Source organism: Leucopleurus acutus (assembly GCF_964270905.1).
Source record: "Leucopleurus acutus genome assembly, chromosome: 19".
In the NCBI taxonomy this organism is placed as follows: Eukaryota; Metazoa; Chordata; class Mammalia; order Artiodactyla; family Delphinidae; genus Leucopleurus; species Leucopleurus acutus.
The window spans coordinates 20,832,344-20,849,159 of NC_139161.1; the positions used below are offsets into that span (position 1 = coordinate 20,832,344).

General features: G+C 40.9%; 1 protein-coding gene across 1 annotated transcript in view; it reads left to right on the forward strand.

Moving 5' to 3' along the window:
• Positions 1-16,443, forward strand: part of IKZF3 (IKAROS family zinc finger 3) — a gene marked incomplete at its 3' end in the record, with an annotated part of 58,692 nt that extends 42,249 nt beyond the window's left edge. The window contains exons 2-3 of the mRNA XM_082861016.1: positions 5,806-5,922; positions 15,740-16,443. Of these exons, the coding sequence (XP_082717142.1) occupies positions 5,838-5,922; positions 15,740-16,443 (789 nt within the window). The 5' untranslated portion in view covers positions 5,806-5,837. The remainder of the gene's footprint in view (positions 1-5,805; positions 5,923-15,739) is intronic.
• Positions 16,444-16,816: the final 373 nt, after the last annotated feature.

The following is a 16,816-nucleotide window of genomic DNA, read 5'->3' on the forward strand; positions in this document are numbered from 1 at the left end:
AGCCAAGCCTTGGGACAAACCTGCCCCAGTCAGGAAGCAGGTCTTTATGGAAGCAGAACAAATGAAAAGGCCTTGGACTGGAGACCAATCTGCAAAAGAAGGTCGTGTTGGGCAACAGGACTTCTGGCCTTGCTAATCATTTTCTTTTGTTCAGATAGCATGCGTTGGATTCTCATGTGCCAGGCTGTGTGTCAGAGCTGTTTATAAAGATGAGTGAAGGTTAAGCCCCTACCCTTAAAGTATTCACAGTCCAACAAGGGACCGGGTACTTGATCTGTTAATATAAAGGTCTAATAGAGATACATGTGATAGTGTTACTTCAGTCCAAGTTTTTATACCAGACATCATCAAGATACTCTAATCCTGTCTTAATGGAGTATATATGAAAAGAAGAATGAATATAGACGATCACAGATTTCATTTTCTCATTAGCTTGATCCTTATTCCAGAAAGGGACTAACAGCTGGTATAGAGATTCATTTAGCCTCATTTCACACAAATTATGAATACTTGGAGTGGGACATATTTTTGTATGACAATGAGTTCTAGTAATAACAAGATTTTTAAACTAATTGAGTAATTATATTGATTTATGAATCTAGGAGTCAAAACCTTTTATCTTCATTCTCATTGTTGCGGTTGAGATAATACAAGCATGAGAGTTTCAGAATAAATTTATATTTTTACCAAATAGCAGTCCAAAGAAAAAGCTTAAAGTGTTTTAAACGTCTCTTTTCCCAACAGATTATTAGAAAATCAATACTAACTCAACAAGTAGTAGTCATTCTACTTGCTCAAAAGGCAACAGTTTTATGTAACTTTTTTGTTAGAACCTGTCTTGCTCTTTGATAGCAGTCTCTTGTTAGACAATTCTTATTGCATAATAACACCCCTTTGTTCCACTCTCCATCAGTTACTGGCTGACCACACCATAGAAGAGACAGGAAGAAATGCCTCTTATTTGAGATCCATTTAACACGTCAAGATCTAATGAAGGATTTTGAACAAAAACAAAAACACAACGAATTATATAGTTAAATCTGCAATCACTTTGAAATAGAAATGGCATCATGCAAACAGTTAGCTAAAACCCAGACAAACTATTAATATTTTTGCAGAGATTAAAGGTAGTAACCTATTCTGTAATTTTGACTTCGTATGAGTTTTATTATTTATTTTTTCAACATGTCATTAAAATCATTTTGCTAATAATGAAAATGGGTATATCCACTATATACTAGTAGGCAAGTAACATGAAGGGGAGTTGACCCCGAATTATAGTCCTACTCCCACTGTGCTCACTCATGAACCAAGTGTGCAAATTGTCCCTTGCCACTGTCCCATATTCCCCACACCCACCCCTTGCAACACTAAACTGCCAAACACCACCCAGGAACGGATTTCCTATTTCGTCGTTTAAACCCATTATCTTGTTCCCTTACTATCTTGCCAAACTGGTTTCCCTCCACTTACATTCTGAGATGTGATGTGGCAAGATAACAAGTCTAGACTATTTGTATAAATAGACAGTTGGGTCTTAAAGTTGAAGCAGAGGACCAAACGCCAAGTCCTCTTTTTTCTTTTCCCCCTTTCAGTGTACTGCCTAAACTCCTTGTAATCCCAAAGAGATTGGCTTGACTCCAAAGCATTTCTTTGTGTTTTAAAGGGTGTTCGTTTAGTACAGCAGCTGTCCAACAACTGCAAGGCACAAGACTGAGAGTTGGGGAAAGAAAATGAGAGTATACCATAGTCAGTTGAAACTTTAGCCTTTGCCTAACTTGCCAATTAGAAAACACAGTTAACTCAGTAAAGATGAACTTAATCTCTAGAGTGTGTTCACATGTACAGTGAGGATTGGGATCTTGGAGCTGATATTTTGAGTGAATGACCCTGTAGGTGGGTGTGGGTAGATGGCAGCCCTCTACATTAGTAGTTTCAGAGGATTCCTTTCAATCCAACCAGAGTTGTGGAATATGGGAAAGTCTCCACCCTTGCCTCAAATTATCAGTCTCTCCGTAAACACTCCAGAATTTTATCTTTTTAAATGTCAGGCATTTGGTCACTGATTTCCAGAGTAAGATTTACCTAGAAATGACTGTCATGACAAGCTTGGTGAGTAACCAGGGATAAAAGATGATGTTATCTCTGAAGGTTGCCATTTAGTGACATGCCCCAATTATGTTATTTAGGTCAGTGTATCCCCGCTTTAGCCTCCTTCCAAATATAGAGTATATAGAGTATGTGTCCTCGGAAAGATGCTTGTGGTAATTGATGGTGGCTTTGGTAAAATGTAGGGAGATGCTGAGAGCCGAATGGGAAAACTAAACTGGCAGCATAATGCTTGCCGTAAGTACTGGGACTGACAAACAGATCTCCGGGTAATGATGGGGCCGTTAGAGGAGTAACTAAAAGACTTAATAAGAGTAGTGGTAAAATGGGGATAAAGTTAAAAATTCCCAAAGTACTGTTTTTCATTCTTGTTTTACTATAAATCTCTTTTGATAATAACTACATGGGGTAGGCATGGGGGTGGGGGAGGACTTTACCTGGCTTTAATGCTCTCAAAGTTGCTGGAACCAGAATGAATGTTCCTAGTCAAAGCACAAACTTAGCTGCCTCTCTGAGGCTTCTAAGAAAAAGCCTCCTTCTAACAGCCTCAGGAACTTATTTCAAATCCCAGGCCTTTGTCTTTCATCTCTCTGCTCTTGGGGCTCTGGGTAGTGCCACATCTGGTGGTGGTTTGTGTGAAAGGAAATAATATGTATAATAGTTTCCTGTTTGGTCATTTAAACCTATCCCTGTGCTGGACAGAATTTAACCCACTTCACTCAACAGCAGTGTTCTGTCACTAAAGTGCCCGTTATTTACAACGATCGGTCAGCTAAAGTCGCAGTGCTTTACCACTGGCCCCAAAGCTGCCCAGTTCCCTTATTCGGACCCTTATTGTTTTCATTTACACAAATAGTGTTGTTATAGCTTAAACTGGAGGCTGGGATTTATTTCTTTAGAGCATAGAATTATTTTTGATAAGAAACTCACAAAGTCTAGTAAATATGGTCATTGTCATCATTCTCTTCTCTTATTCATTTTTGGAGCCATTATTCTTGAATTTTTAAAACACTGAGCTTTATAATTTATTGTGTAATGACTGTCAAGGAGTTTTAAAAAAACAGAACCAAAACCATGCCAATAATAAAATGAAAAATATTTAATACTTTGAATTCTGATTTGGCTTTGGTCTCCCACCCTGGCCATTCTTGATAGTCTTGCCCTTGAGGTCTTTCTTTCTATCTACCTATCTATTTATTTATTTATTTTTGGCTGCGTTGGGTCTTCGTTGCTGCTCATGAGCTTTCTCTAGTTGTGGCGAGTGGGGGCTACTCTTCGTTGCAGTGCGGGGGCTTCTCATTGTGGTGGCTTCTCTTGTTGCAAAGTACAGGCTCCAGACACGTGGGCTCAGTAGTTGTGACTCACAGGCTTTAGAGCGCAGTCTCAGTAGTTGTGGCGCACGGGCTTAGTTGCTCCGCGGCATGTGGGATCTTCCTGGACCAGGGATTGAACCCCTGTCCCCTGCATTGACAGGTGGATTCTTAACCAGTGTGCCACCAGGGAAGTCCCTTCCTTGAGGTCTTTTTTTGTCTTTCATTTACTTCAGAGATGGCCAGTTTTATTCTCTCTGGGCATGTCCATTTACGATACTGAATATCTGAAAGACCATGGAACTTGTGACATTTTTTCTGTATATCAGAATCTCTTCACACAGCAAACTCTTCAGCTACAGAATGAGCACTGACAATTCCTAAATCTGTGTATGTATTTGGGGGAAAAAAAGTCCATTCTGTAAAAATCATCACTTGCTTTTTACTCTAGTCCCTTAAGCTGATTTCAATTTCTTCTTCCTTAGAGACATTAGGAATGTACAGATACTTCATTTTAGCTTGGACACCCTGAAATGCTTATGATAAAACAGAGGGAAATGTTTGTAGCATCACAACATGTTTGCTTAGGGCAGGGGTGAGCAAAACCATGACCCTCAGGCCAAATGTAGCCAGCGGCCTATTTGTGCACAGGGGTTTTTACATTTTTAAAGGTCAAGGAAGAACCAAAGAATATGGAACAGAGACTGTACGTGTCCCACAAAGTTTAAAATACTTACTATCTATCTGACTCTTTACAGAAAAAGTTTACTGATCCCTAGCTTTGGCTAGCATCATGTGTTAACATTTAAAGCCTTGTATTTAGAGCAGCTGGTATCTCTTTGAACTTCAGACATAAACTCTTATTGGGTATTGCCTGATGTACCAGACTAAATTGTACTATATTTATTCCAATTTACTATTTAGTTGATTTGATGTTGGCACTATTTATATATTCTTCTAGCGGTTCTCAATTCTTGCTGCATCTTAAAAATCATCTGGAGAGGGGCTTCCCTGGTGGCGCAGTGGTTGAAAGTCCGCCTGCCGATGCAGGGGACACCGGTTCGTGCCCCTGTTCGGGAAGATCCCACATGCCGCGGAGCGGCTAGGCCCGTGAGCCATGGCTGCTGAGCCTGCGCGTCCGGAGCCTGTGCTCCGCAAGGGGAGAGGCCACAACAGCGAGAGGCCCGCGTACCGCAAAAAAAAAAAAAAAAAAAAAAATATCATCTGAAGAGCTTTAAAAGTGCTGTTGCCGGCCTTCCCTGGTGGCGCAGTGGTTGAGAGTCCGCCTGCCGATGCAGGGGACGCGGGTTCGTGCCCCGATCCGGGAAGATCCCACATGCCGCGGAGCGGCTGGGCCCGCGAGCCATGGCTGCTAAGCCTGCGTGTCCGGAGCCTGTGCTCCGCAATGGGAGAGGCCACAACAGTGAGAGGTCCGCGTAACGCTAAAAAAAAAAAAAAAAAAAATGCTGTTGCCTAGGCCCCTACACCAGAGATCCTGATTTAATTGATCTGAAGGGGAGTCTGGGCATGTGTGTCTTCTATGCTCTTAAGGTGATTCTAATGTTCAGGCAGGTCTGAGAACAACAGACCTATACCACTTAAAGGTCTATTTGTGGATTGACAATGGGACCATATTCTTAGGCAGTTTTTATTCACATTTTTCATTAGAAATATAATAAAGATGCATTATATAAATTGTTCTTTAATTTCAAGACAGAAGTGTTGCTCAGGGAAATTTTAACTGAGACAGTTTTGAAATGTGAAGAGCATATGAAACAGATAATGCAGAGACCAGAAAAATATAATTTAAAAGACAGGAACTGAAAGGAGCATGCTGGAAAAAAAAGAAAAAGAAAAAAACACTCAGAATTTCAATACACAAATCACTGAGTAGATTTCTCGCTGTCTGGGTAAGTGTATCTATTTTCAAAAGTGCTATTAACATAAACAGAGCAGTAAATCTGGGGCACCGGCCTTTTTTTTTTCAAAGTTGTTAAGAAGAATTATATCAGTCTGCAGGTGTCACATGCAGTTACTCAGAATCAGAAAGAAGGCTGATCGGGGGTTAGAAGATCTCCATCTATCTATCTTTTTGCAACCAACCACGTCCAGGCTGTTTATTTAATACTTCCTCTTGCTAATGAAGGTACTAGTTGGGGATGGGTTGGGCTTTCCCATGTCGGCATAAGACTGCAAGATTTGAATGTGCCCTGGTGTTGGCTTCACTGACCACAGCAGGTAACCCAGGCAAGAATCTGAGCAGTAATAACAGGTAACAACAGAGTTTGCATCAGACCTCTGACACTTTTCCTTCCAGTTTATTTCTTTTTCTCTCCATTTGTCAACGTGTTCTTTTCCCTCTTCTTTTTTCATTTTTCCAAACCAGCAAGTGCGGAGGCAAGACACATCAAAGCAGAGATGGGAAGTGAAAGAGCTCTCGTTCTGGACAGATTAGCAAGCAATGTGGCAAAGCGAAAAAGCTCAATGCCTCAGAAATTCATTGGTAAGAATACAACCCTTTTTCCTGCTGTTGTTAGCAGATAGTTTCAATGAGATAACATAGGATGCTTACTACACAGGCCCTTCCTAGTTTAATCTCTGTTAAAATAAGGTAATTGATTTTCCATTGTACAACTTTTATTCTTCAGGATTCATTTGGGTAACTAGAGCAAATGATAAAATATTTTAACTAAAGAATCTTAACTACTGAAGATGGGATTATTTGGTATCCAATTTCTTAAATGAAGTTGGTGTTAAAAATGCTGTTCCTTCCTCTTTATTCCGAATGACATATGTTCCATGAGAGAGTTTGTGCAATTGATACCAGTAAGATGTTCAAGATAGCATTTTTGTAATCTTTTGCAACTATGTTTTACAACTTGGTTCCCTTATCATGCTCAAACTTTTTTCATGCCCTAAAATGTATTGCCATATTTTCTTGAATTTGATTGAGAATTGGTTTTAAGAGAAAGTGGTTGGGAATGCATAGATTTAAATAACAAGGTTTGATTTAATCATTTGTCTTACTGGAGTTAATTTTTATACCATTGGTTTTCACATTGTCAAAAAATACAGCAAGAATGAGATGGCTAAGAAATAATTATGTCCATTAAAGTGTTAGGACTGCCAAATGGCAGAAATATTGTGTTGAATTCTCCCAGATGTTTACATAAATGTGACTATGATATTTTAAATAGATTTGTATTTGTGAAGTAGGCAGCTGAATTGAATGTATTGGTTTTGCTATAAATTGAAAGTCGGTGATATTGAACAAAAATAGTTATCACACGAAAATAGACCTCCCTCAACACCAGTAATATTTTAGAAACCTGTCAGTCTGTTTTTCCAAAGCTACTTGATGCTGCTGTTGATTTCTTACTTCAGTCCTTTTGTGTTTATTCTTTTCAATAGCTTTTACAGATATCAAGTGCCTGCCTGGTTTTTAAATCTGGTTAAACTTTATTCTGGTCTAATTAGTTTTTTAATTTTATGTGAATTATAGAGATATATTGAAAGAACCCATATATTTCAAAGCTACCTAGCTTGTTTTTGGTTTTTTTTTTAACATCTTTATTGGAGTATAATTGCTTTACAATGGTGTGTTAGTTTCTGCTGTATAACAAAGTGAATCAGCTATACATATACATATATCCCCATATCTCCTCCCTCTTGCGTCTCCCTCCCACCCTCCCTATCCCACCCCTCTAGGTGGTCACAAAGCACTGAGCTGATCTCCCTGTGCTATGCGGCTCCTTCCCACTAGCTATCTATTTTACATTTGGTAGTATTTATAAGTCCATGCCACTCTCTCACTTCGTCCCAGCTTACCCTTCCCCCTCTCCGTGTCCTCCAGTCCATTCTCTACATCTGCGTCTTTATTCCTGTCCTCCTAGCTTGGTATTTATACTTATTTACTTTATGTTGTTTGACTGAGAAGTTATTGTATTCTTTTAGTCACTTTAAGAATAAACTGTGTCAGACTAAAGTTGGTGAATTTCATTTCAGAGAGACCCTATCCTCTTTACCATCTTCCCTCTCCTTGGTGAGAAATGTCAGGGGGCGTGTAGTGACTTCTATATGGGGTTTAGGCACAGTGGACCAATTGTGATTCCAAGACGTTATCTTAGAGCATTGCTCATACCTCTTTTGAGCTGTACTTATGTGAAGAGGTTCTGACTGGCGTACAAAAGGAAACTTGGATTGTTATTCTATGCCATGAGTATAATTTAATTTGGGGGATGTTTTGGCTGTAGAAATGGCTGCAGCTGATATGGGTGGGGAGAAACATGGAGAGAAATGGGAAAGAAAAAAAATGTAAAGTGACTTAAAATCAATCCAGTTATGGTCAATGCATGTTGGTCTCAGAGAACTAAAATATGAGAGAAGGTACTTAGTCCACATAGTTGCCCTAAACCTGTCCTTGAGCTAAAGCCCTACTTAATAAGATAAAAGCTGCTTCGGTATCTTCATGGGTTTAAAAACACATGTTTCACATGTCCAAGTCCATGCCATTTTGCTTATTGCATAGTGGATCCATTCCATTTGTTTATTACCATTGTGACCAGAGGATTTTCACTCTTCCATTTCCAGACTCAGGAGAGGTGCTGATCTTGTAGGTACTGATCTCTGTCATCTTCTGAACCATCATGTTCTCTCTGAGATGGAATCAGGAAACCCAGTAGAGTTAGCTCTTGATTTGAGCTGAGGTAGCAACTTCTGGACTTTGGGGCCCTGAATAGCTGGGGGAATTTTTGGTTTTTTTATAAATTGTGGTAAGGTGCAGTAGGAAGAGCACTGGATTAGAAGCCAAAAGACTGAGGTTGTGATTCCAGTTCAGTCATTTCTTAACTGTGTATGTTTAGACAAATCACATAACCTTTCTGGGCCTCTGTTTACTCACCTGTGAAATGAGTAGACTGAACAGGTGATGAAGTGATCGAGAAGGTCCCTCGCAGCTCTACCATTCTGTAAGTCTGCAAGATGAATTATAAAAGGCAGCAATAATGAGCACCACTTTTTGTTTATAAACCCATATGTATAACTTCAGATAACTTTTTTCTCAAGGTTGTACAGATATGGTATGTTATTTTATGTTATAAACCATGGTATATAATTTAGGAGGTTTTTTTAGGAAGATGTCATTTAATCTGAGAATCTATAAAACAGCTGCATTAGTTCAACATTTATATATTTTACTTAGTACATTACTACTTATTCATTTGCTCTTTCGTCCATTCATTTATCATGCAAATGGTTACAGAGCTCCTGCCATATACGTGATATTCTTGTTCCTGAGCACTGTTCTAATCCGCTAGCATTAGCTTATTCCCTGAACCTTAAAAGATTTTTTTAAAACTAAAAGAAACCCCTTCAATCATTTAACTGAATCCACCTTTTGATAGAAAATAGTAATATCAAGGGGAAAATAAAGGAACATTATGACACTGTGCAGTATATGGGATGAAGTGATATAAAACATATGGGGCTAATGTCTCCCCTCCTTCTCTTCTCTCTCCTATATTTCCTCTCCAAGGCATCATTTTCTGAAAAGATTCAGCTGCCAGGGAAATGGCAATGGGTAAAGTATGAAGGAAGAATGAGTCACTCCCTTTAATCCTTGTTGACAGTTGCACAGCTTGGCTTCCCTGACCTCTTGAACTATGAGGGTAAAGGTGAAATTATACCATCAGGTCAGCCTGTTACTTTCCTAACAGGCTTGAGATAATTACCAGTAGATAGCATTTTTCATCCATTAGAGATGAACTGAGGAAGAGGGATGGATTGGATTAAGTCTAAATGCATTTAGAAACACAAAAACATGCCTCTGTTGAAGAGTAGGAGAAAAATGAAATCACTTTTTCCCTAGTTCTCCAAGAAATTTTGAATCGCTTTCTATAAAATAGGAAATAAATTGACACACATTCATTAGAAATCAGCATCTTTACGTCATCAGAATAATTCTTTTTAGTTGTTCTTTCCAAAGGACAAGAAGACCTTACTTTTAGCACCTAAGCCCTTTAGGGATTGTCTTTTTTCTGAATCTTATTCTCCTGTTACAAACTTGCTTGACTATGCTTCTAACTAGGCCATCTTCAAATACTTGGCTCAAAATAGAGGCCAGATTTCTCTCCTGAAGGGAGGAGGAAAATGACTACATTTCTGCATATTTCTTTCTCTGATTTTCATTCTTTCTCCAAAAACAGATGTGTTATTTAGACCAAAGTGGTTACCATAGCATCTCCCTATTTTTTAAAATTTCATGTATTACTTTATTAAAGGAAGTTTTCATGTTGAAAAGAACATGAAAAAAGATCTCACTCACCCCCCCCGGGTAAACATGTTGTGAGGTTTTGACACTTCAGCAAACACTGTCGGTTCTCCCTGTGAAGTAACTAATGAGAAATTGTCTGCTTTGGTTAACAGAGCAACAGGAAGCAGTTTTAATACCTGTTTCTAAAAGCAAAAAGTATCTTCTCCCATCCCTTCCCAAAGAGCCAAAATCCCTAATCCTATAAGCATCAAAAGTCATAACGTTTTTGAGCTTGAAGGGATATTAGGAACCACCCAGTGAAGTTCTTTTACTAAGGAGGGAAGGGGGAAGGGAAAGATGGAGAGATGCAGCTAGTAGGTGACAGAGCAGGGCCAGAGCCTGGGTCTATAAAGTGCTGCAGTCCAAGGCCCTCCTCCCCCAGAAAGTCACCCAGAGCAGTGCATGTCATGTGTGCTACACAGGAGCTTTGGAAAGGGAAGGGTCTAGTCATTGAGAGCTGGTGGAAGAAAAAGCCTTGAAGAAGGGCAGTCATTCTCTCTTAAGGGTGTGTTTTCTTGAGAAAAGATCTGTGGTGACTCCATCAGGGCAGATGACAACCAAATAGCACTTCACGGTGACTCACAGAGGACAAAGGCTTCTGCAGCAACAAAATGTGGTTTCCAGCTCAGTTTTCCTCTCTGCCACCCCCATGGCTCTCTCTGTTCTCTCTCCTCCTTCCTGCTTCTCGTTCTGTGGCTTCCTACCCTCTGCCTTCCTCCTCCTGGAAGAGGTGTTATAGCCACTTCAGTCTCATTTAGATTGAGATCAGCCATCATCATCATCAGATATTCCATTTACCCTGCTTACCTGCCCTTTTTCGGGGGGAGGATATGTGCTTGGAGTACGAGTAATCGATGATACATGGGAAATTGTATGAAGGCATCAGCAGATACAGTTAAATGACTTGAAGAAATTTAAAGGCTTAAAGAAAACCCCAGTATTTCACATTATCCCATCATGATGACTGTAACCTCAGAATTGTTATTTTTCTAATGTTCAAATAATTTCTCCTCCTCTTCAAAAAATCTTTCAATGGCTCCCCATCAGAATAAAATCCAAACCACCCAGGCGTTCTGAGTCTTTCACAATCTGTCTCTAAGTTATCTTTTCTGAATGTATCATTTCAGCCGACTAATCTTTTAATTCAGCCAATAATGAAATACTCCCACTTCTTTGTAATCCTTCTTTCCATGCTCACTGTCTGGAATGCCCTCCCTCCCATCTGCCCCCTAAACCTCCACGTGGTCTCCATTCCCATACTTGCCTGAATTCTCTCTCTTCTCTGTTCTCCCTCTGCACTCAAGGCGAGTTGAACAGTCTGCTTTTTGTGATGTGTGTAACTGTCTCCAGCACCACCACTACTACCACCTCAGATTTCACAGAGACTTTAGAGGAGAGAATAGATGAATATTTGTCCCATGTTATGTGGCATATCTGAGACATGGTCCGTATTTTTCTCTCTCCACTCTCTTGGCTACTCTATACTTTGTTCCACCACATAGTATTAAGGATACTAATTTGTAATGAAATTGTGTACATACTACATCTCCTCCTGGATTGCAATTAAGTTTGTATTCTTCAAAACACTTAACATGGTGTGAGGCAAATAACAATAACAATAACAATAATAATAGATCTACCACTTATTGAGTGCTTACATGTGCCAGTACTCTGTTAAGCACTTTATGGACATCATGACAACTCTGTTCATCATAGAAGTTTCTTGAATGCATGTTACTGGTCCATATGGAACAAAGCACAGTTGCTTTTCTACTGCCTATGGGAACCATCCCAGCAGAGAATCTGAAGTCATTGCTAGTGGTGGGGTTGTGCAGCCATGGGCGAGGTAGCAGCCAGGAAACAGCAGTTAATGCTCAACCATATTCTGAGGTATATGGGCCCTTGGATCACATCCTGGTTCTCCATTTACCAGCTGAGCAACCTGAGCAAGTTAATCAACCTGTTTGTGCTTTAGGTCCTTCATCTGACTAAGAGATGATAATTCATCTTAGGTAAAGTGAGACAATATGCAAAGTACCTAGGACAGCACTGAGTATATAGTAGTGGCTCAATAAATAGTAGCTATTCTTCTTGGTATTATATATAAGGCACAGTGCTCGGTACTGTGAAGTAGAGAAGTAAACAGGTTAGAGTAGTGGATCTTGTCCCTCCATCCCAAAGGCAGAGGTCTAAATCCACATGGTCAGCTAAGGTCCCTTTTAGCTTTAGGCTATGATTCTGTACTTTCAAGTTGGCACTTAGAAGTCAACAACCATATGCCCTCACCACATTGCAGCAATTCAGGTCAGGCAGTTGCTCAGTTCAGAGTTACCAAAGCCTAGATGGTAGGGATTGACACCTTTAAAAGGGATCACAGGTAGGGAACGGCCCAACCAAGTAGCCTTGGTTTCTAAACTTAGGACTTGTTGTTGCCATTTGTATTATCATTGGGAGAAAACCTGTAATTCAGCACGAAGCTTCTCTCATTAATCACTCAAACGTGTGTGGTACGATTTTGACTAGAAGCTGGACTAGAAGCTCTGTGCAGGTTTGGGAGCAGTTACACTCTTGTGGTTTGAGTAACCTTTTTTATGAGTGTATTACTAAAGAAACGTGAGCTGTTGGCTTTTCAATTACTGTAGCTTACCCCTTCTGAGTTTCATACACATTGAGTCATCGTGTCTACAGGTGACTGATAATCATCTGCACTAATCAAGTTACCGTAACTCGGAGATGAGGGGACCTGATGAGTGCAGGTTGCGTGCACGTGAAGATCTGAGGCTCTCCCATCTTCTTAACAATGAACAATGGTCTGCGTTAACCACAGAACTCAGTCACATATTTCCACTCATCCAGGGGTTGATTTTCCTCTTACTGTTTTGCCTCTTACAACTTCAGCACTCAGCTGTTTTCTGACATGTGCTGCAGGTGGTATAGGTTATGAAATTGTAGGCCTAGTTAAGTAAAACCAACTCTTGGGACAAGAGATAAAAGCAGAGTTTGTGACGTGCCTGCCCCACCTCGGAAACTTTCTGGAGCCTCTCTGTTAGGCGAAAAGATTAAAAAGATTTCCAGGGACCCCCGGTATTTGGGGAACTGAGTAGATCCAGCCACACTGGAAAATCATCAGTAACCTTGAAAAGGCCAGGAAACAAAGTTCATCATTTCTGTGTCACTTTCAGGGGAATGAATATTTGTGACTTTAGACAGCTTTCATGTCCTCAGTCTCGTTCTTCCAAACAGCTCTAATCAGAGACTTATCCAATCTGGCATTTGAAAAGAAGAACCGTTGATTACTTTGGCAAAGGTCTACGTTTCTGTTCCTTTTTATGGAGTTGCCAAGGCACGGTGATTTTCTGTGCATATTTTTTCTCTCAGGTATTTGTCTGGAAACTGTCAGGTTGGCCTTAAGGTAGTGGGGATACAGGACAAATCTATCTGATTAGATTGGATCTTTTAGCAGGTCTTTTTGTCTCCAGTTTCTCACTGTTCTGGTCCATCTTACACATTGCTGTTACATTAATATCCTGAAAATAACATTTTGACCACAAGCATCTCTTGCTCAATGCGGTTTATAGAGGTTTGCCGTTTGTCCAAATCTAAACCCTACGGTTGGTTATTCAGAATGCCCATCATTTGGTCCCACCGCGTGTTATCTTTTTTCAGTATCTCCTAAAATGTTGGCGGCAAAGTGCCAGGAGGCTCACAGAGCATTTGAAAACCTTGATCCACATGGCAAGAAAGTTATTTTCTTTTTAATTCTCTTTCAATCTTCCTGATTATACCAAGGAGAAAGATTTAGACGTAATTAGATGTTAATTGTCTTCAACACTAATCACACACTTGGTAATATCTATTTTTAGCAAAGAGAGAGGGGATCTTTGTCTCCAGGTACTTACAGTATCTGATCAAACTTTAATAAATTGCTGTTTTGTTGTCTTTATTTTTCATAGTTACCTTATATTTGTGGCAAGTGATTCTGGTTTTCTGTTTATGTTAGTGATATAAAGTTTCCTTAAAAAACAAATTTCTTCAGCAAAAAAAGAAAGGAAGGAAATGCGAGCTGATTCAAACAAAATTAAAAACCCTAACATTTACCAAGTGCTTTCTATGTGCCAGGCACTGTTCTAAGCGCTTACCAATTGAGGTAGGTACAATTATTACCCCCATTTTACGTGAGGACATGGAGCCATAGACAGGTTAAGTGACTTACCCAAGGTCACACAACTAGGCAGCATCGAATCCACACCATCTGACTCTAGAGTTCGTGCTCCCAACCACCACACCACCCTGGGGTATGAATATTGCGGAATGTGGAGGGCTGAGTGAAGTTGGAGAAATACTTTCTTCCACACTTCTTGATATGTTGCTCTAACCAGACTCTCTTACCCCTCCCAGCCCATGTCTTGGACGGTCCCACGTGTCTGTCTTGATTCATGCTCATCCCTCAATTAGGATATCTCTTCTACGTCTCTGAAAACCTAAATCCTACCAGTTCATCAAGACCCTTCTCAAAATTTAGGTTTTCCAAGAACGCTTTCCCTTCCACAAGTACTCCTGAATTTTTCGCATTCCCATAGCACTTAAATATACAGTTTGTATATTTACAAACCACCCTGCCCTTCCCTTTTAATTCTTTTTACAGAAGACACGTCACCCACCCTGCTTAAACGCCTCAAACATGGCATTTAAAATAAAATCAAAAGCTTCCATAGAGCAAGGCAGCCCTTTCTCAACTTTTAACATTTATTTTTCTCCAATTCCATCTAGCCAAGTCTTATTTCTCTCCTACTAGGTTGGAGATACCTCAAGAACAGAAACTGGTTCTTCCAATCCTTTTTGTTTTCTTCTGTTTTGTCTTCCCAGAAGCCTTTACTGTATGGCAGTGACACGTTCTGGAACCACAACATGCCTAGGAAATGTTAGGGAAGAGAGGATACGGTTTAGCAAATCTCTCAGAATCCAATGTCTACAGAATGAAAAAGCATCAGCAATAATGTTAGCCTCACCTCCAGCCCTTGACACATCTTCCCCACTTTCTCTTGCCTCTACCAGCCACTCACCATTGAGCACATCTGCCATCATTGAAGATCCCGCTCCTGCCTTCCCTGTGGCCAGAGAGCCTCTGTTTTCTAACACACAACACCCACACGCCCTGAAGGTGGCTAAACTCTGTTTTCAAAATTTCTCAGCAGTTTGACATGAGAAGTAGGAGAGGGTGACCACAAGTAAATTTTTCAGTTAAGTGTGAGATAAGTACTAATGATCACACATGTATCAATGATACATCTTTTCAAGCAAAAGAAGAATAACACACTTTATGAAGAGGGCGAAGATCATGATGATCTTTCATCAAGAAAAAGCCTTTTCTAAAACTCTCTACATTTGAAGCTCTTTTATTTAAATCTCAGTCAGTCTGATAACTGATGTGTCTGGGAAGTGGTAAGCTGGAGTTTGGGGGGCTATTTTTTCTGCCTCTGCAGCTATTTAAAAAGCTGCCGAGGCCAGAGCATCCCCACTTTTTGCAGCACTTCCGGCCCCCGGCTCCCTAGTGTTACAAGCAGAAAAGAACAAGCAAACTAAGAGTTCGGGGATTGACTGCGTCTTCAGAGTTCATGGACAATAGAAGTGCAGAGGTCCCCATGCTCCTGCACACTGGCGGCTGCCTTGCCCCCTCTTAAGCCCCCTCCTGGTGTTCTCTTGCTTCTTTTCTCCAGGGTTCCCTTCTGACATGAGCAGTGGAAACAACTCACATTGTAGCCTCAACTTAGTGACATCTCTGACTCTCCCTTTTGCCCACTGGTTTCAGTTATTTTGACTGTCCAAGCATGTGCTGTCAGTCACTGTCCCCTGAGGCTTCAACACCCGTGTGGGACCATTCTGCCTGGGATGAGTGTTCTTGAACAGGCCACTTGTCCTTCCTCACTTTCCAAGGACTCCAGAAAATAATTTTACAAACTCTCTGCCTTTGTGTTGTTCCTTTTGTCACTCTTTCCTTCCCTTGTTCTAGGTGAGAAGCGCCACTGCTTTGACGTCAGCTATAATCCCAGCTATGTGTATGAGAAAGAGAGTGAGATAATCCAGACCCGAATGATGGACCAGGCCATCAATAACGCCATCAGCTATCTTGGTGCCGAAGCCCTGCGCCCCTTGGTCCAGACACCGCCTGCTCCCACCTCAGAGATGGTCCCAGTTATCAGCAGCATGTACCCCATAGCCCTCACCCGTGCCGAGATGCCGAATGGTGCCCCCCAGGACCTAGAAAAGAAGAATGTCCAGCTGCCAGAGAAGAGCCTGCCTTCTGAAAGAGGCCTCTCCCCCAACAACAGTGGCCACGACTCCACGGACACTGACAGCAACCATGAGGAACGCCAGAATCACATCTACCAGCAAAATCACATGGTCCCTTCTCGGGCCCGCAATGGGATGCCGCTTCTGAAGGAGGTCCCCCGCTCTTATGAACTCCTCAAGCCCCCACCCATCTGCCCAAGAGACTCCATCAAAGTGATCAACAAAGAAGGGGAGGTGATGGATGTGTACCGGTGTGACCACTGTCGAGTCCTCTTCCTGGATTACGTGATGTTCACTATTCACATGGGTTGCCACGGCTTTCGTGACCCTTTTGAGTGTAACATGTGTGGCTATCGAAGCCACGATCGCTATGAGTTCTCATCTCACATAGCCAGAGGAGAACACAGAGCCATGCTGAAGTGAAGATCTGGGCCCAGAGATGATTTGCACCTGAGCATTCAACATCATTTTTAAAAGCTGATAATACCCCTCGCCTAACAAATCACTCTCAAAACAAACTCAGTTCCAATCCCCTTTTCATGCCATTTTAGTGTCCAAAGGATCACGTTCACATGGGCAGCAGAGAAATGCTGTCCCCATTCAGGAATTGTTTGCAGATATATCATGTTACTACTTTTGTGAAACCTTTGTTTTCCCGTCAGGGACTTGAATTTTATGATATTTAAAAGCCAATGAAGCATTTGGTCATTATCTTTTGCAGCAATAGACAGGCATTCTTTGGAGTCTGTTGCCAACCAGAAGAGTCCCCTGGTTGTGCTGCATGAGACATTGTTTC